General features: G+C 43.7%; 1 protein-coding gene across 3 annotated transcripts in view; it reads right to left on the reverse strand.

Moving 5' to 3' along the window:
• The window catches only part of TGFBRAP1 (transforming growth factor beta receptor associated protein 1), a 61,090-nt gene extending 50,515 nt beyond the window's left edge, over positions 1-10,575 (reverse strand). The window contains exons 1-2 of one of the 3 annotated variants that reach the window (XM_034758040.1): positions 10,433-10,575; positions 3,550-4,254 (exon numbers count right to left, since the gene is read on the reverse strand). In XM_034758040.1, the coding sequence (XP_034613931.1) occupies positions 3,550-4,234 (685 nt within the window). In that variant the 5' untranslated portion in view covers positions 4,235-4,254; positions 10,433-10,575. Of the gene's footprint in view, positions 1-3,549; positions 4,255-10,067; positions 10,203-10,432 lie in introns of those variants that run through there. The other 2 variants (XM_034758038.1, XM_034758039.1) reach the window with 2 other exon arrangements.
• Positions 10,576-21,314: the final 10,739 nt, after the last annotated feature.

Consider the following 21,314-nt stretch of genomic DNA (forward strand, 5'->3'; position numbering starts at 1 on the left):
CATTAACACGCGGTCGTGACGGCTTGACTCCCGACATCCGTGTGTAAACGGGTCTGTACTGTATTTAAAAAAAAATGCTGTTAGTTTGTGTTTTTTGCTAGTTGCTCTTTGAAATCTTTTTTTGGCCAGCTTAATTATACTTTTACACTAATGTGTTTGAACACATAAAAAGATACACTGACTAATAAATAGCCTTTAAACACAACATATTTTCCTAGTCTAGACCTGAGTCCTAGATATTATGCCAGGTGAGACAGGCAGAGGGCCTAAACCGTCATTCTCTCTAGAACAGGGGTAGGCAACCTATGGCAAGCATGCCGAAAGCGGCACGCCAGCTGATTTTCAGTGGCACTCACGCTGCCTGGGTCCTGGCCACTGGTCTGGGGGCTTTGCATTTTAATTAAATTTTAAATGAAACTTCTTAAACATTTTAAAAAACCTTATTTACTTTACATACAACAATAGTTTAGTTATATATTATAGACTTATAGAAAGAGACCTTCTAAAAACGTTAATGTATTACTGGCACGCGAAACCTTAAATTAGAGTGAATAAATGAAGACTCGGCACAGCACTTCTGAAAGGTTGCCAACCCCTGCTCTAGAACTTTCATGTAGGAACACAAACTAAAAACAGAACAGTATTTAGCTAGTTGAGGAAGGCAGGGAAGAAGAGGCAAGAAAATTAAAAAGAATGATCCAATGAAGAAGTGGTTGAAGTGGATGACAGGAAGTCTTTCATGTGGAGTCTCTTTTACACTAAAAGTAAATAAATAAAATGAAAAATAAAAAGGGGAAGGTAAGAATTAAATTCTTCAGAGAGACTTATTCAGAAGTGGGTGTTAAAGAACAGATTGATTAGATAAAACAAAACATAAATGCCATCTTGATTTTCACTGCAGCACATCAAATCTATAAGTGCCGGTCTACATTTAGAGCTAGAGCAGGGGAAGGCAAACTACGGCCCGCAGGCAGAATTTGGCCTGTGGGATTGCCAGCCCCATGGCGCAGCAGGACTAAGGCAGGCTCCCTGCCTGCCCTGGCCCCGTGCCGCTCCTGGAAGCGGCCTGCACCACGTCCTTGCAGCCGCACGGGCTGGGGGGGGGGGGGGGGAAAGGGGGGGGGGGGAGAGAGAGAGAGACAGAGAGCTCTATGTGCTGCCCTCACCTGCAAGTACCCCCCTCTGCAGCTTCCATTGGCTGGGAATGGGGAACCACAGCCAATGGGAGCTTCGGGGGTGCTACCCACAGGTGAGGGCAGCACACAATGGAGTGGCCTGCCCCACCCCACCCCCAGGAGCCACTGGGAGACATGCTGGCCATTTCCGGGAGTGGTGCGGAGCCAGGGAGCCTGCCTGAGCCCCGCTGCCATCCCAGAGCCGCTTGAAGTAAGCGGTGCCGGGCCGGAGCCTGCACCCCAAATCCCTCCTGCACCCAACCCCCTGCTGCACCCCAACCCCCTGCCCTAAGCCCCTTCCCGCACTCCGCATCCCTTTCTGCACCCCAGTCCCCTGCCCTAGCCCCCTAACCTCCTGCCTTGAGCCCCTGCCACACCCTTCCTACACCCCAACCCCCTGCCCTGAGCCCCTTGCTGCACCACGCACCCCAACACTCTGCCCTGAGCCTCTTCCTGTACTCTGAACCCCCTCCTGCACCCCAACCCCCTTGCACCCCTTGCCGTGAGCCCCTTCCTGCACACCACACCCCACACTCTCTCCCCCACACCCCAACCCCCTCCCCTCCCGCCCTACATTCATAGACCTGCATACAATTTCCCCACGCAGATGTGGTCCTTGGGCCAAAAAGTTCGCCCACCCCTGAGCTAGAGTGATAAATCACAATAACTTTTTGCCATACTATTTTGAGGTTACTCATGAAAAGATAATCTAGATATTAAGCACAGTTGTCCTACATGGGTATAAAGGTTCATCCTGCAAGTGACAGAGGGATATGACAGCTGATTCTCAACCTCTGATGACTCAATTGATATATTGATTCATCACTTCACGCCTTTTAGGGCAAACTGGTGGTCTGGCCTGTTCTAGTCTACATAGGTTTTTACACCATGCTCATCCCCATAGTATCTGAGTGCCTTCCAGTAGTACATTAAGCAACATGACTATGTATGTCAAATGTTTGTGCTCTCATCTTCTCTTCAGAGGAAGAAGCAGATGCACTGGAGTGTCTTATATTAAAAGCACACCCTCGCAAAACAAGTGTACTTGCTGGTATGTGTTTATGTAAGAGAAGGGAAGTTCAAAGAAAAGTGCTTTGTATTTGGAATCCAGACTGGCAAGGTTTGTAATGGACTGTACTTAACACTTCAGACACATGACCAGCAAATCTAGTAAATTCAATATAATTGAAACAAACCTGATTAGTAACAGTAGTCTTGTAAATGCCCATAGCAGCTGCATTTTAATGCATTTTATAAAAGCCGCATACAGCCCTGAATTGGGACCTTGATACTTGAAACTGCTACATGCTATACTTATGATCAGAGAGGCACTCAGGTGGCTCCCCATCAATCTGAGAGAAGTGCTGGTGGTAGAGCATTCCCTGTGAGGGGCCTTCAGCTCTGAAATGGGCTTGCTTGTGATCGGAGAAGTTCAAGTATACTGGTCTTCAGAGCATGCTCTAAGACAGCTATTTATGCAAGCTACAGAGGAAGTAGGACAGAGAAATCAGACCTCCCAGGAAGAGGGGACTTTGATGTTCTGCATGCAATCTAGTTTTGTTTTCATAATTTATGGTAGAATTCCCCCAAGGTGTCCCTTTTTAATTTGTCTAATGTAATTATTATTATTCCTGAAGTCCCTTATGGAGCACTACTAATTAAACAGCACTATCCGGAAAATTTAGGCAAGTGAGCAAGGCAACCAAAAAACTAATTTCTGCTGCTATACTGCAACATTTATAAGGAACCAAGGTGGAACGCCAGTTCTGCGTATCCTGAAACAACACTTAATGTTAGTATTATAGTGAAGCAGGTGTATCAGTAGCTCTCACACTGCTTTATGAAGATGGGGAGTACAACTGTCTTTCAGTGATGAAGAAGCAGAGACACGGATTTTAAATAGCTTGTCCCCAGTCATGCAGCAAGTCTGGCACAAGAAAATGTGGGTTGCCTGAGTCCCAGTTTCAATCAGTCATTATAGCCAGAATTTGATGCCAACAGCTTTTAAAATTTCATTTGGTTCATACTTTTGTTTGCCCTGGGCGATGAAACAGTAGAATTTATTCCACCTGAATTTTTCTATTTCACTATAGACACCCCAGAATCAAATTTATCTAGATCAATTCAAGTTTACCATTTTTAAAGTGTTATGCAGATTTTGCAAATTTGTAAAACCATGCAATAAGAATACCCAGGACTAGTTTTAGTGAATTACTTATCCTTCAATTTTCAAGTATTGCAAGTACAGCCCGTAAAGAAATGCAGCATTTATTCTACATTATGGCATCAATTACTAAAGTTACCTCAATCCGGGAAGCTGATCGTGAAACGGAGGGAAACTTTAAATTGCAAGTTAAAACATTTTTAGTCTCACCTAACCCTCCAGGTCCAGCCAGCAGAAACTCCTGTCTGCCTATCCTTTTCACAATTGGCCGTTTCTCATCACTGCAATAAGGGAACAGATCCTGGGAGATGCCAGTATTATAATTCAATATGATATATTGTGTAGTGAGAGCAAGGCACAAGTAATGACCATCTACAGCCACGGCACAGGGTTGCTCCGGAGTCGACACTTCCTTTACTATCTGGACTCTATCCTCATATACCATGAACATCTGGATGGTCCGCCGTTTCACTGAGATAATGCAAACTTCTACACAAAAAGGGTCCCCACTCATAGGGTTTTCATTTAATGTGAATGTCACAGCTCCCTTGATTCTAGCTCCAGTGGGGATAGGTTCCAGGTTCATCATGTTAACTAATGTTATTGTGTTGTCACAAAGCACCAGTAGCCTGTTGAGTGCTGAAGCTGCTTTCAGCTCACTGACTGCTTTCTTGAAGCCCAAGTATTTATGCAGTTGTTTGGTGGCAGCAAAAGTTATTTTTCCAGCTGATGATATCTTCTCTTCCAGTAGGAAGTGATAGACAAAGCATTCATTGGTTCCAATATAGAGGTTTTTCCCACAACACTCAATGCATTCAACATTGATTCGAGCTTTGTCTCCCATTAGCATCTCCCGCTCAACAGCAGGAACGAGCTTGAAGGCCTTCAAACTCATTGTGTCTTCTGGATGATCTGCTTTGGAAGGGAGAAAGAAACAGCATTTTATTCACATACACACAAAAGTAAGGCCAAAGATCATCGCACAAAAATGTTATGTAATCAACACAGAACATCAGATTGTCAGCGCTCTCAGAAATATATACTTGAGTCAAGTAGCAACCGTTAGTTTGAGTACAATACAGCCAGCTAAGTTAGCACAGTTGTGAATATGAAAGACACAAAAAACAAACCGCAGTATTTCATTGTAAACAAATGCAAACCACTAACACCAAATTCCAAAGCAATTTGTTAGAAACCGGACAAAATTGTCAAGAACATCCAACTCAATAGGGCCCTGACAATGACTGAGGCTCCTAGGTGCTATTACAATACAAATAATACGAGCATCTAAGTCCCATTGACTTTCAATGGCCTTAGTCGATTCTGAAATCATTATCCTCTGTTTTTAACATGTAAAAGGTTTGGCTACCATCAATAAACTTCTAGTGAAGGACAGCCTTTAGGTTGATAAGTTAACGTCTCTCACACAGCACTTATGCCCTCTTTGATCAAATTTAAGTTAATGACAATCTAGAATGCCTTTATAAAATAAGCCATTCAGAAATCTTCTGCTTCTAATCATCAGCATATTCCACCCTCAATATGCACATGACATCTTTTACTGTTAAAAGGCAGTGCACAAAGAGAGTATACAACATACATATAACCCTCAAGCAACCTAGATTGTGGTGTGTATATTCAAAACAGACTCCTGATTCAAAAGAAGTCACCTTACAAAGGAAGAAATGAAAACCTTTAGGGGACTGAATAAATTGAAGAAGTATGTGTAAAGGGTGCAGAGAAAATGGAAGCATTTTGGTTAATTCAAAGCATAGCTTATTTGAGAATATAGCTGGTTGCTTTGAGTGCATAAACAAACAGGCTTCTTCCAATTGCTAGATTGTCACTTTCTAGTTTTACCCTTCAACCAATGGAGCTCTCAAGTAGTCACTAGTGTAATACAACAGCAAGCAAGCAACTTAGTCTGTGTCTACATGTAAAGACACTAGCATATTTTGGGCACTGTAGAAGTAACTTTTCATAGCACGCTAAAAATTGAAAATCCAGACAAGAAACTTGGGGGGACAAAATGCTGCCGAGACAATGATTCCTTTATCTGAATTTAAAGAAAGGTGATTTGCAAGATAAAAAGTCTAGATCTAGTTTATTCGGCCACAAAGAATCCATTTCAAAGCAAAAGAAAAGAAAAGACTAAATAACTTAAATGTTGGTGCTGCAAAACAGCAGTTCACAATAACCAAAACTGCAATTTACATATTCCAATATATTGAAACAATTTGGTACTTTGAGTCTACATCACATCTTTCAAAACTCATTTTGAGAAGGCCGAATTATATTTTTAATTGTAGCCTGAGGGGTGAAGTTAAAGCTAGAGTACTACACTACACAGAATCCATAGCAAATCTCCCAGATAATGGGAGCTTTGCACAAAAATAAAGAGCCATATGGTACCCTCACACAGTAATTAAGTTTTAACTGGAAATTGTCAGTTTCATTCTATGAGGAAAAATTAAGAACACTACTATTTCTGCACTCTATTTGATTATCTGCATTTGCAATTACTAGATTTACCCACATAACTGCACACCCAATTTATTTGAAAATGCGGCCCACAATGTGTTCTCATGAGGTTTAAAAGTCAACACCTCAAAAATTAGTGTGTACTGTTCCTTGTTCTCACAACTATTTGTCACACTACTACACTGATTCACTTCAGAAGGTTCTCTTTCCATCCACATTTCCCCTGTATGACAGATATATCCTGAAAAATGTGAATCTCATGGATCGGGCCTTGTGTAAATCAGTTTTTATTTTAAGTTTTTAGAAAATTCATTATAGTGTAAATGGCAAAGTACTGAATTCACAAAGTTTGCATGGAATTAATTTTACAACTAAATGTGGTCAGTTTCAAAGACTGAATGATATTTTCACACAGCACTAAGTAATTTTTTGTACTGAAGACTTCATTGTAGACATTTTCCTTTTTATAAAAAAATGGAAAGATCATGATTTGGGGGCATTTTCATGATTTCCATGAAATCATGATTTACACAAGATCCTACATATGGATAACTACTACAAGGGGATGGATCCAACTCAGAGTGTGGTTGTTTGACACCTGATCTACACTGGTATCAATTATAGTTTCATTGTATCCAAATTAAATTTGGAACACTAAAGTTAATTTCCCATTTAACATACTAAATGTTAGGCATGTCATCGATGAAATCGAAGCATTGACTAGCTTTTCCTACTCAAAGAGGCCCTTGTCCTTAAGAAGTGTGAACCACCCGAAAGCAGCTCTCTCACATCCCTCCCTGACAGAGTTGGTGAGGAAGTAGAGTGGGTGACAAATTTAGGCCTGATCTACACTAGCAGGGGAATCGATCTAAGTTACGCAACATAGTAACGTTATTCACATAGCTGAAGTCAATGTACTTAGATCTACTTACCGCGGTGTCTTCACTGCAGTAAGTCGATGGCTGACGCTCTCCCGTCGACTCCACCTGTGCCTCTCGCCCTGGTGGAATACTGGAGTCGACGGGAGCGCACTTGGTGGTCGATTTATCACGTCTACACTAGACGTGATAAATTGACCCCCACTGGATCAACCGCTGCCCGTCGATCCAGCAGGTAATGGAGACAAGCCATAAACTACATGACAGTTGAGCAATTTCCCTCTAATGTGTCCCTAAAACCTGAGAATTCTGACTGGTCTTTAGTCAGTGTACAGACTGATGCTACTCTGAACATCACTTGAATATATTTTAGAGTTAGGGATCTGTGGGGGAAATCACAAGTAAACAAAACAAAAAAGTCAAATAAAAATGAATGTGTCCTAAACATCTGCCTGCACAAGTACAAGAAGACCAATACCTCCAAAACACCACTATTCATCATTCAGTGAATAAATATCAAAGCATTAAATATGAAAGTTGCCATAAATATTCCCAAAACAGTCTACTTTCGAACCACTAGATCACAGAAAAATGTAAGCCTTCTCAGAAAGACACCACCAGAAACTATTTTGGGCCAATGTTTTCAAACCTGGGTCATTAAAGTTAAACTCCAAAATCCATTTTTAATCATCTGCATAGAAGTGGCCTGATTAAGAGGAGATAAACAGCGGCAACTTCAATTTAAGATAGTGAGTTGCAAGTGCTAAGGACCTTTGAAAAATCAGGTCACTTCTATTCAGATGTTTTAAAATAGCTTTAGGGGCATAATTAAAGGTACTCAGGTTTTAAAATCTGGCCGTAGGGCTCTGTCTGCCCCCATGGCCGACTCAGGCAGGGGGACGGGGGACTGCAGGGCTAAAACTTGCTGTGGAGACCTTAGCGCTCAGGCTGTAGGTGTCGGAAACCCTCCCCACTAGCAATTTACAGCTCCACAGCCCAAACCCTGCAAACCCAAGCCAGCTGACCAAGGCCAGTCACAGGTGTTTACTTGCTTTGCAGATGTACCCTGAGACCTAGACCCATATAAGTCGCATTTAAAAAAAATAAACTGATTCAAAACTCAGTGGGCTTGTCAGCTAACAGTCACACACAGAATGATGTTAAGTAGAAGCTGTTTTTGACTATGCTGTTTGCTGCTCTGCCTTCACAATCAGTACCTTCTAGATCATTTTAAATTGATCAAAATAAATGTGTATCTGAATGAAAGAGTTTGATAGAGCTTATGCTCTAATAAATTTGTTAGTCTCTAAGGTGCCACAAGTACTCCTGTTCTTTTTGAATGAAAGAGGAGAGCCTGTTCCAAAATAGCAACTATATTGGTTAAGAATCTCACCATGAGATAAACCTAGCCAAATTTTCCTCTATAAAGACTGAATGTATACAGTAAAAGAGTTGCACCCAGGTTGGCTGCCAAAACAAAAATCTGAAGAATAGCCTGTAGTCTAGAGTGAAAAGCCAGCCCCTTGAGACTTTAGACTGGCCTTCTGACCTGATTTCAGAGTAGCAGCCGTGTTAGTCTGTATCCGCAAAAAGAAGAACAGGAGTACTTGTGGCACCTTAGAGACTAACAAATTTATTAGAGCATAAGCTTTCGTGGACTACAGCCCGCTTCTGACCTGAAGCGGTCAACAGTCACTCAAAGTTCCTGTAGACCAGGGTAAAAATGCTGATTGCCAGTGGAAGAGCTATACAATTCTGGTCAGAATGAAGGGAATAAAAAACTGATATACAAGTAACCAAAAGAGAACTACAATCTTTCTGTAGCCGGGGAGAGGAGATAGCTCAGTGGTTTGAGCATTGAGCTACTAAACCCACAGTTGTGAGTTCAATCCTTAAGGGGGCCATTTGGGGATATAGGGCAAAAATCTGTCTGGGGATTAGTTCTGCTTTGAGCAGTGGGTTGGACTAGATGACCTCCTGAGGTCCCTTCCAACCCTGATAGTCTATGATTCTCTGCTACAACCAAATCATGCAAGTCCAGAGGAAGATGCTCTGACAATATAGATCTAGTGCCTAGAGAAAATAAGTGACTGAGCTATATAGGAGTAAGGTTGTAGAGAAAGTTTTTTCAGCTTAAGTACAATCTGTATGCTATATCATTTAAATGTATATCTGATTAAATGTTTTGCAGCATGTTGTGTCATAAGCACATAGCACTGGAATATGTACCCTGGAACATGCTGTTCCTTGTAAGTGCCAGATTACATCTCTCACAGAAATACCAAGGGAAGTTGTTCAATATTGAACATCAATAGCACGCTCCCTAAATAAGATACATGGTAGCATCCATTATAATTAGTATTGTTTCCATTACCTGAACATTCAACATACATAAAAAATACAATATTCTGACTTTTAAACATCAATTAAGAACATTCTGAAGATATCATTGGATATCCTCTTAAGGCTTTGCCACATTGATTAGTCAGTACAATATAATATGCAGTGTAGTTGTAGCCCTGTCTGTCCTAAGATTTTATGCACACAAGGCAGGTGTGGTGATAAAACACCCTATTCCTCCTGAGTGAAAGCTTTTCACAAAATGATCACTCTATAACTGACCTAGCAGTCCTTATTCTCAAAGGAAGCCTGCATAAGCCTTTCAAAAGATGAGTCTGAGAGCTTAAATTCATAATTCTGCTAGACACTAAAAATCATGGATTGAATTGACACACAGGATTTATAGCTTATTACAACAATCTACAACCCGCTAACTCCCCTTTTTGTCCTATGACTGCAGAGCTGTTAAGGGGTCACACTGCCTTGAATGGTCCCTTACAATAGGGCAGTGGTTCTCAAACTTTAGTACTGGTGACCCCTTTCACATAGCAAGCCTCTGAGTACAACCCCCCTTAAATATATACAAAATTATATGGAGATAGGTTTATCTCATAGAACTGGAAGGGACATTGAAAGGTCATTGAGTCCAGTCCCCTGCCTTCACAGCAGGACCAAGTACTGTCCCTGATAGATTTTTGCCCCATCCCTAAATGGCTCCCTCAAGGATTGAACTCACAACCATGGGTTTAGCAGGCCAATGCTCAAACCACTGAGCTACCCCCGGCTTTTTAATTTCTAACAGCATTATAAATGCTGGAAGCAAAGCAAGGTTTGGGGTGGAGGCTGACAGCTCGTAACCCCCCCCCCCCCCACAATAATCTTGCGACCCCCTGAGGGGTCCCTACCCCCAGTGTGAGAACCCCTGCAATAGGGGCTAATACTTATGCTCCACAGCTCTGATGCTGGGAGCACCTGTCCCAGGCCCAGAGAAGATGCCGTGTGCCTCAAAAGCTTGTCTCTCTCTCTCACCAGCAGATGTTGGCCTACAGCAGGGATCACTGCACCACCTCCGGTCATTACCACGGAGCGCCCACCCCACGCGGCCTGGGCTGACGCGCAGACCCGCCCAGCACCGGGCAGAGCAGCTCCCCGCGCCGCTCGGGCACTAGCTCACGAACGGCTCCGGCCACACAAAATGGCTCCAGTAAGTTTCCCCGCAGCGCCGTGGGCGCGGCCCACGCCCGGATCCCCTTCCCCGCTCGGGCCAGCGCTGCCCCCGCACACGGGGCCGGGGCCGGGCGGGCCCCGCGCTCGGGCCGGGCGGCGGGTGGCGGCTCAGCTCCGCCCCGAGGCGTTGAACGCGGCCCCGGCGGGGGGGAGGGCCCGGCGCTTACCCGGGCTGTCGGGGCCGGGACCCCTGGCTCCGGTCTGGGGCGGCTTCGCTACCGGCGCCGCGCTGCTGCCAGCCCCGCTGGTGCCGGCGGGTCTCCGCCTGCGGCCAGCCCCGGCTCCCAGCCTCCTCCGGGGGCGGCTCCCCCGGTCCTTCCGGTCACATGGGAGGCGCCGGCACGGAGCCCGGTGATGGACAGGGGAAGGGCGGGGCCTGAGGCCGCGGGGGCGGGGGAGAAAAATGCGCCGCCCCATTGACTTCCATGGGAGCGTGGCCTGAGTGAGGGCAGCTCCGCTCCAGCCAACCTACTCTACCCCCCCACCCCCTGTACTTACATCCCAACACCATCTACTCCCCCTGCGTCCCACAGCCTCACTGCTCCACCCCACACTAACTCTCCCTGCCACCCCCACCCAGCTTCCCCTGCAGGCCCTCCCCTGCCCACGCACTCACCTGTCCCTTGCAAGTCACACCTCCCATGCCCTACGCACAGCTGCTCGTTTCCCCGTGCACTTCTTGCCAACCAACAACCCTCACACACGATTCCCTCCATGTATGCCCTCATGTGGACATTCATTTCTTCCGTACCGCACCTAGGGTTACCAGGCATTCAGTTTTCAACCGGAACCCCCAGTCGAAGAGGGACCTTGGTGGCTCCAGTCGGCGCAGCAGGGGCCCGAGGCTAAGGCAGGCTCCCTGCTTATCCTGGCTCTATGTGGCTCCTGGAAATAGCTGCCAGGTCCTTGCGGCCCTATAGCACATGGGTGACCAGGAAGGTGCCATGCGCTGCTCCCGCCCCAAAGGCTGGCTCCACAGCTCCCATTAGCCAGGAACCACAACCAATGGAAGTTGCAGGGATGGCACCTGTGGTTGCAAGGGCAGCGCATGGAGCCTCCCTAGCCACCCATCTGCCAAAGGGCCGCAGGGACCTGGCAGCCACTTCCTGGGAGTCACAGTAAGTGCTGCCGGGACCCTGCACCCCCTCTCATACCCAACCCAGCTCAGAGTTCCCTCCCGCACCCAAACTCCCTCTCAGAGCCCGCACCCCACACACTCCAATGCCCTGCCCCAGGCCTGAGCCCCCCCCCCATCCCAAACCCCCCACCCCCGGCCCCCCCCCGGCCCCCCCCCCCCCAGGGGCGGCCTCCCCCCCCCCCCCCCCGCATCCCAACCCCCGCCACAGGCCAGAGCCCCCTCCTGCACCCTGAACCCCTCATTTCTGGTCCCACCCAGAGCCCGCTTCCCCCGCCCAAAACCCTTACCCCACACACACACAAACCCCCTACCCCAGCCTGGAGCCCTCTCCCACATCCCAAATCCCTCATCCCCGGCCCCACCTCAGAGCCTGCACCCCCAACCGGAGCCTTCACCCCCCTCCCGCACCCCAACCTCCTGTCCCAGCCCAGTGAAATTGAGTGACGGTGCGGGAGAGCGAGCGACAGAGGGAGGGGGAATGGAGCGAGAATACCAAAACAGCCCACTGCTGTAGCATTTAATTTCAGAAAGGGGGAACTGCACAAAAATTAGGAAGTTAGTTATACAGAAATTAAAGGGTACAGTGTCAAAAGTTAAATCCCTGCAAGCTGCATGGAAACTTTTTAAAGACACTATAAGAGATGCTCAATTTAAGTGTATACCCCAAATTAAAAAACATGAGGACCAAAAAAGTGCCACCATGGCTAACCAACAAAGTAAAAAAAAAAGAAGTTAGAGGAAAAAAGGCATCCTTTAAAAGTTAAATCCTATTGAGGAAAATAAAAAGGAGCATAAATTCTGGCAAATGAAGTGTAAAAGGATAATTAAGAAGGCCAAAAAAGAATTAGAAGAACAGATAGCCAAAGACCAAAAAAGTAACAGTAAAAAAAAGTGTAAGTATATCAGAAGCAGGAAGCCTGCTAAACAACCAATGGAGCCACTGGACAATCCAGATGCTAAAGGAGCACTCATGGATGATAAGGCCATTGAAGAGAAACTATATGGAATTCTTTGCATTGGTCCTCATGGCTGAGTATGTGAGGGAGATTCCCAAACCTGAGCCAATCTTTAGGTGACAAATCTGAGGAACTGTCTCAGATTGAGGTGTCATTAGAGGAGATTTGGGAACAAATTAATAAACTAAACAATAATAAGTCACCAAAACCAGATGGGATTCACCCAAGAGTTCGGAAAGAACTTGCAGAGCTACTAACTGTGGTATGTAACCTATCATTTAAATCAGCTTCTGTACCAGATGACTAGAGAATAGCTAATGTGACAATGATTTTTTTTAAAAGGCTCCAGAGGCGATCCCGGCAATTACAGGCCAGTAAGTCTAACTTCAGTACTGGGCAAATTGGTTGAAACTATAGTAAAGAACAGAATTATCAGACACATAGATGAACATGATTTCTTGGGAAAGAGTCAACATGGTTTTTGTAAAGGGAAATCATGCCTCACCAATCTACTAGAATTCTCTGAGGGGGGTCAACAAGCATGTGGATCTGGGTGATCCAGGGGCTAGAGTTTACTTAGATTTTCAGAAAGCCTTTGACAAGATCCCTCACCAAAGGCTCTTAAGCAAAGTAAATTGTCATGGGAAGTGGTAAGGTCCTCTCATGGATCAGTAACTGGTTAAAAGACAGGAAACAAAGGGTAGGAGGAATAAATGGCCAGTTTTCAGAATGGAGAGAGGTAAATAGTGGTGTCCCCCATAGGTCTGAACTGGGACCAGTACTGTTCAACATATTCATAAATGGTCTGGAAAAAGGAGTAAACAGTTAGGTGGCAACATTTGTAGATGATACAATACTACCCAAGATACTTAAGTCCAAAGCAGACTGTAAAGAGTTACAATGGGATCTTACAAAACTGGGTGAATGGGCAACAAAATGGCAGATGAAATACAATGTTGATAAATGCAACATAATGCACATTGGAAAACATAATCCCAACTATACATATAAAATCTAAATTAGCTGTCACCACTCAAGATTGAGATCTTGGAGTCATAGTGGATAGTTCTCTGAAAATATCCACTCAATGTGCAGCAGCAGTCAAAAAAGCGAACAGAATGTTGGGAAGCATTAGGGAAGGGATAGATAATAAGACAGAAAATATCATATTGCTTCCGTATAAATCCATGGTATGCCCATATCTTGAATACTGTGTGCAGATGTGGTCGCCCCATCTCAAAAAAGATATATTAGAATTGGAAAAGGTCAACAAAAATGATCAGGGGTATGAAACAGCTTCCATATGTGGAGTGATTAAGCAGACTGGGACTTTTCAGCTTGGAAGAGAGATGACTAAGGGGAGACGTGATAGAGGTCTATAAAATCATGACTGGTGTGGAAAAAGTAAATAAGGAAATGTTATTTATTCCTTCTCATAACACAAGAACTAGGGGTCACCAAATGAAATGGGCAGCAGGTCTAAAACAAACAGAAGGAGATATTTCTTCACACAGCGCACAGTCAACCTGTGAAACTCTTTGCCAGAGGATGTTTTGAAGGAGGCCAAGAGTGTAACAGGGTTCAAAAAAGAACTAGATAAATTCATGGAGGATAGGTCCATCAATGACTATTAGCCAGGATGAGCAGGGATGGTGTCCCTAGCCTCTGTTTGCCTGAAGCTGAGAATGAGCGATGGGGTGGATCACTTAATGATTACATGTTCTGTTCATTCCATCTGGAGCACCGGGCATTGTCGGAACACAGGATACTAGGCTAGATGGACCTTTGGTCTGACACAGTATGGCTGTTCTTATGTTCTTATTTAAGTCAATGCACTGGAGTGAAATACAAGTGACATTATGGGAGCTCAATACAGGCACAAAGGTCTGCTTTCAGAATCAGGGCCTAATTTAAGACAAGATATAACAATTAATTATTATTATTATTATTTATGTATTTATTATTTTATTTGTACTTCAAAAGTCCCAGCCATGGACGAGAACTCCAGTGTGCTAGTACACTGTACAAACACAATCAAAAAGACAGTTCCTGTCCCCAAAGAGCTCAAGAGACAACAGGTGAACACGGACAAAGGGAACACAAGGAAACAATGAGAAAGACAAGTGGATATAACAGACAATTGGGGAATGGGGCAGGGTGATAAAATTGTGTGGTTACATAGATTGTGCACAATTAATTTGTGTTGAGTCATTCAAAGTCCAAGTTCAATTTCTTTTTAGGGTTTTTAGTACTGATATATATATATATATATATATATATATATATGCATAATTTATTTTCCTTTGCTTTTTCTTACTTTTGTAAAATGCATTAAAAACTTGTGGCATTATAATTGTATGTTGTAATGGCAACATGGTTAATTGCCAAACGTAATTATTTTTAATTCTCTATTTTGTTTTTAAATGGATAAGTAGATTACTAACTCAAAGCAATGCACAATTATTTTACTTTACAGTAGCCAAACCTCTTTGGTTATTGCAGATCATCAAATGTTAATAGGCAGAGCTATCATTTTTATCAGCCAAATTCTGATCCCGTTTACTTCAATAACAAACCTCCTGTGTGTAGCTATATAAATTTTTTGTTTATTGACGCCTGACTAAAGTATTTTACTATAATTAGTTTTTGTTGGTTGTACCCTGCAACACTATGCTCCATATTCTTCATAAAGATATTATTATAATATGATTATGGCATAACTATAATGTATTTTATGCAAGATAGGTCATGTGAGATATAATTGAAAAGATTATGATTTACTGAATATGATTATCCTATTTGTATGCATGTATCATTTTGGCATCTGGAGTTAGGTATATTGTCTATGCATCTATTACAAATGTATTTACACCTGGGGAATGCCCACTAGGCAGAATGCAATCAGTCTAGATGGTTGGCTGGGAAGGGCCATTAGAGAAAACAATAGGCCTTAGAAATTTATTTCCCAACCTGGGAGCCTTCCTGAGGATGCTACAAACAGCCTCAGAATCATGACTGCTATAACACTACAGGGGCATGTGACCAGATCACCTGGTACTAGACTCCATCTTGGAATACCCAGTGTTTTTCCACTGAAAGACATGGGAACCAAGCTTGGAGACAAGGGGTTCCCACCATATGCAAAAGCTATTTAAGGCAGGAGAGTGACATTATCATGGTTCTTCACTGACTCCCCACCCAAAGAGACTCCTGGAAACACCTGAGAAACAAGGACTGGAACCAGGCTAGAGGGATTTCTAGGCCAGGCTAGAGGGATTTCTAGGGTTTTAAGCTGCAAGCAAGTGCAGTTTGCCCTTTAAGAGCCTGCAGCCAGCTTAAATCATCATTTAGGGTGAGAATTTGCTACTCATATCCAATCTCTTTAGTATATTAATTTTAGATTGCGTTTTTGTTTATTTGCTAGGTAACCTGCTTCGATCTATTTGCTATTCCTTATAATCACTTAAGATCTATCTTTTGTAGTTAATCAATTCATTTTTGCTTTATCACAAACCAGTGCATGGAAGTTATAACTTGGGGTAAAAAGCTGTTGTATATTTCCTCTCCACATGGAGGGATGGGGGCGATTTTTATGAGCTTACGCTATACAGTTCCCTGTGCAGCGCAAGATTTTGGGTTTTGGGTAATTTTATAATTTTATAATTTTGGGTTTACACTCCAAAGGAGGGTGCATGCCTAGGTGGCTGGGAAGTTCCTTAGCTGAAGCCTTCCCATGCAGAGCTGATCATATTATCTGTATGTTTCTGCAGCTGGGTGTGTCCCTGCCTGTATGTGTGCTGGTGAAGGTGCAGACTGGAGCCTGGAAGAGGTCTTGGTAGGCTGGTCACAGCAGTACAATGTAAAGGGAATCCAAGCTGGTAGGTTAGGTGGGCTCAGTGGTACCCAGTTCCAGGTGGCACCCATCACATACCCATTTTTAGTATTTTCCATATTGATATATATGGTGTAGGGACCACCCTTCCTGACAGTCACACTAAAAGCTAATTACACCTGCCTACTGAGAGTGTCAACTCCACTTCTGGATTGGTCAGAAAAGGTTGCTTAAAAATGACATGAGGTACAGCCCCTGTCAGGATTAAACTTAAAATAGGCAGAATATTTCACTGTTTTGACTGTCAGCCTGGCTAGAATACAATTATACTAAATAGCAACATTTAACATAGTGATATAAACTGAAAAATAACTCTTCACCACACCACTATTATTTTTGTAGGTTTTGCTATGCAAGTAGGCATAGCAGTGGCTGTATTATTGCTCTCTATGGACTACTTAATATATTATGATGAAGTATTCCTGTATATGTTCTTCCCCATTGTGCATTGCATCTTTGTGCTTAAGATGTTCATTCACTACATATAATTAGGCCTGACAGTTCAGCTTCAGTCCACTTTATTTCCCAAATGTTAGAGGACAGAAAACTGTACCCTCCCACTATCTGTACATGTTTGGAGCATGTTTGTGTGACATACTTGTTCTTCCACAGCTAGAGAAGATAAGTTCCTTTTCAGAAATATGTCTTTACCTTCTCCATAACTGAATATCCATTTTTCATATCAGGACCTCTATCCCCACATCCCCAACTAGTTGAGATCTAGCCAGGAAACTCCTCTCCCATTTAGCAATTTGGAAAGGGAAAGGGGGTTGAGATCATAGGCACTGACTCCGTGGGTGCTCCGGGGCTGGAACACCCATGGGGAAAAATTAGTGAGTGCTCTGCACCCATTGGCAGCCAAGCTCCCTGCCCCCCCCCCCCGCCCCACCTCACCTCACCTCCTCCTCCGCCTCCTCCCCTGAGTGCGCCATGTCCCAGCTCCTCTGCCTACCTCCCAGTGCTTGCCACTGCCAAACAGCTGTAGCAAGTTCCAGGAGGGAGCGGGGAGGAGTGGAAACATGGCGCGCTCAGGGGAGGAGGCGGGGCTGGAGTGGGGATTTGGGGAAGGAGTTGAATGGGGCAGGGAGGGGGCAGAAATGGGGCAGGGACTTTGGGGAAGGGGTTGGAATGAGGACTGGAGGGGGCAGGGCAGGGGTGGAGTCGGGGTGGGACTGGGGGCAGAGGCGGATTGAGCACCCACCGACGCCATTAAAGTTGGCACCTATGGTTGAGATCCATGTGTTGAAAAGCCCTGCTGCAATGCACTATTGTCACTTGCATATGCAACAATATGAGTTATCAAACACGTAAAGATATAATTTGTGATTCAAGAGAAGTATTGATAATAAATATGGTAATATAAATTGAAAGGACCTAATGGGTCTACACTATTCCTTATTTTGTTTTTTAATATATTAAAATACTCTGAAGTTTAAACTTTTTTACACTAGGAACCGAAGGTACTTTGACAAATGCCTGGAAAGATTGGTTTGATTTCACTTAGTGTGTAGGTAGGAGAAATACAAACAGTGACTTAAAAGAATATGGTATCTATCTTAAGGTTTGATAAAACACAGCAAACTTATTTAAAATGGTTACAAATACAGTGAAAGATATTTGGTATTTTTATAAGTAACAAATACTTAATATGTAAATGATATGTGTCCTTTCTTAGACCCTGATTCTGCAAACATTTATGCACATGCTTCATTTTGCTACTATAATTCCACTGATTTAAATGAGACTACTCACAGAGTTAAGCACATGCATAAGTGTTAGAAGTAGGATCTTAAAATGGTACATGGATGCAACTGCAAAGAAGGAATGACTTCTAATATTTGAGAAGTGCCTATCTCATTTATTATTGTTTATATAATACGAAAGTTGAGCATGGTGTTTACAATATAAAGATGAATTCGTTGACCTAAAGGACATACACAAGATTTCCATTCAGCTACAGTGGTAACATGGGCTGCTAGAAAGTTTTAGAAATGACTGTATGAGTCCATAATGGTCAGACACCAGTAACCAGTAAAACTAGGCCCCGAGATCGTTATTATCTTGTCCAAGATGTTAGCACTGTAGCATGAGAATTGATCTTTTATTCTTTTTCTTGTGTTATGTACACCACTGCCCTCTGCTGGATACACTGTGTCAGACCACATATCTATTCAAGTAACATCATCATAGGACCTAATCACATCAGGGGCTCGTTCACCTGCACATCTACCAATGTGATATATGCCATCATGTGCCAGCAATGCCCCTCTGCCATGTACATTGGCCAAACCGGACAGTCTCTACGCAAAAGAATTAATGGACACAAATCTGACATCAGGAATCATAATACTCAAAAACCAGTGGGAGAACACTTTAACCTGTTTGGCCATTCAATGACAGACCTGCGGGTGGCTATCTTACAACAGAAAAACTTCAAAAACAGACTCCAACGAGAGACTGCTGAGCTGGAATTGATATGTAAACTAGATACAATCAACTCTGGATTGAATAAAGACTGGGAATGGCTGAGCCATTACAAACATTAAATCTATCGCCCCTTGTAAGTATTCTCACACTTCTTATCAAACTGCCTGTACTGGGCTATCTTGATTATCACTTCAAAAGTTTTTTTTTTTCTCTTACTTAATTGGCCTCTCAGAGTTGGTAAGACAACTCCCACCTGTTCATGCTCTCTGTATGTGTGTATATATATCTCCTCAATATATGTTTCACTCTATATGCATCCGAAGAAGTGGGCTGTAGTCCACGAAAGCTTATGCTCTAATAAATTTGTTAGTCTCTAAGGTGCCACAAGTACTCCTGTTCTTTTTGCGGATACAGACTAACACGGCTGCTACTCTGAAATGTGTCAGACCTGTTCAATTGTTTGTACAGTAGAACCTCAAAGCAAGCACAGAAACAGTTTCTTTACTTTGTTAAATCTTTTTTTAAACTTGTTTTTACTAGTTTACATTTAACTCAGTACTGTTCAGCACAGTATTTGCTTTTTTTTTTTTGGTCTCTGCTGTTTGCATACTTCTAGTTCCAAATGAGCTACGTGGTTGACCTGTCAGTTCTAAACTCTGAGGTTCTACTCTAAATGACAACAGACACAGAGTATCTTGTATGCAGTGTAGTTTACTCCTCGGAGAATTATGCAATCAAAAATTAAACATTCTTTGCACAATATTTTATTTGTCAAAATAATACAATATAATCATGCCAGTTTCAATTATTTTGATAATTTATTTCAAAATACCTGTCAGCAAGTACCGTATATACTCATTCATAAGCCAAATTTTTTTTAGTAAAAAAGGGAGGCATGAGAGAAGGGGGTCGGCTTATGAACGGGTATAGAGAGGGAGAGGTGGGACACAGCCCCTCCCCCCAACAGAGGGAGCAAGGAGAGGCAGCACAGCCAGCAGAGACAGAAGGGAAGAGGCGGGGCCAGAGTCTCTCCGCTGCTGGCCACGCTGCTCTCCCCCCAGCCTCCAAAGCAGCTGCAGCTCTGAGGCTGGCAGGCTGTGGCCGTGCTGCCCAGTCCCGCCTGCTGGAGTATGCTGCGGCCGCACCGCTTGGCCCTGCCCTCCAGAGCACGCTGTGGCCGTGTCGCCCAGTCTGGCCCGCCGGAGCAGGCTGCGCCCGTGCTGCCCAGCCTGCCGGAGCAGCTCCAGCCAGGCCAGAGACATCCTCACCCTGCCCTCCCCAGCTAAGGTGGAAAGGGATGGGTTTGGGAGAGTGTGAGGGGCCTGGGCTAGGGGTGGGGTCATGTGGGGGGTGATCCCTGACCCCCAGCTTCTCCCCCCCCCCCAAATTTTCCCACCAGTTGCTGTCCCGGCCCATCAGGGTAACCCGCTGGCAGGCCGGGACACTTTGTTTACTTAGGTTTACATCCATGCCTGCGAACGCTCGAGGTAAACAAACCATCTCGGCCCGCCAGCGTGATGGCCCGGGAGCCAAAGTTTGCCGAGCCCTGAATTATAGGGTCAGCTTATGAATGGGTCATAAAAAAATTCCATTTTTACTTATCCATCTTGGGGGGGTCAGCTTATAAACAAACCGGCTTATGATTGAGCATATACGGTATGTCTGTAACAATACAGGAAACAAAAAAATTCAGGAAATGTTTTTTGACAAATAGATTACTTATTAGGCATATTAATACCGGCAGATCACCTGCAGAAACACTGCCGAATCCGCATGACCACCAGACCGCCCACAGGCGTGCCGCCGAAGGCCGCCTGACTGCCGTGCTTGGGGTGGCAAAAAACATAGAGCTGCCCCTGAATAGAAATCAAGGGTAGATGCTAAGTGTATTTGTCTGTTTACCTATATCTTGTTAGAAGTTTAACAATGTAACCAGATTAGCTTGTAGATGCTAATTCTCTTTCATGTCTTAATTGCCTTATATTATGCACGCACATGGTTCTGTTAACCTTAAGATCGAATATGTAAGATACTACAGGAAACTAATAATATTATCTATGTTGTCTTCAGCTTAACTATCTATGCTATAATGAAGTACTGACTGATTGCTTTATGTGAATGAGTGCAACTAGTTTACCTGTGTATGCATAGGAAATAGAAGATTAGTTTGAAAGCAATGATCCACTGACAATCTACACTGTCTATTCTTCCTGGGGGGAAGGTCCTGCTTTGACAAGAGACTTCTCAGCTTGCTAGAGAGCTATAAAGGGCCTGATCCTGCCATCTGTAGTCTGCTTAAACTTTGAACAGGGAAAGTATAAGTCATAAGATGGAGATCTTCCAAATAATTATTTGGAATATCCTGGAAAATGCATGGAAAAACTTTAACAGACATTACATCTAAGCTGCCTTTGGATTCGGACCTGAATCCAGAAAGACTTTTATGAATCATCTCTGCTATGAAACTGTCCTGAGGACTTGACACATATTGGTATGTATATTGATCTTTTAACCATTTGCAACTGTCATTCTTTTTCCTTTTATTATTAAACCTTTAATTTTAGTTACTAAAGTATTGGCATCAGCATAATTATTGGGTAAGAACTGAGACTCATATTGGCCTGGGGCTAAGCGTC

Source organism: Trachemys scripta, chromosome 1, assembly GCF_013100865.1.
Source record: "Trachemys scripta elegans isolate TJP31775 chromosome 1, CAS_Tse_1.0, whole genome shotgun sequence".
NCBI classification, from domain to species: Eukaryota; Metazoa; Chordata; order Testudines; family Emydidae; genus Trachemys; species Trachemys scripta.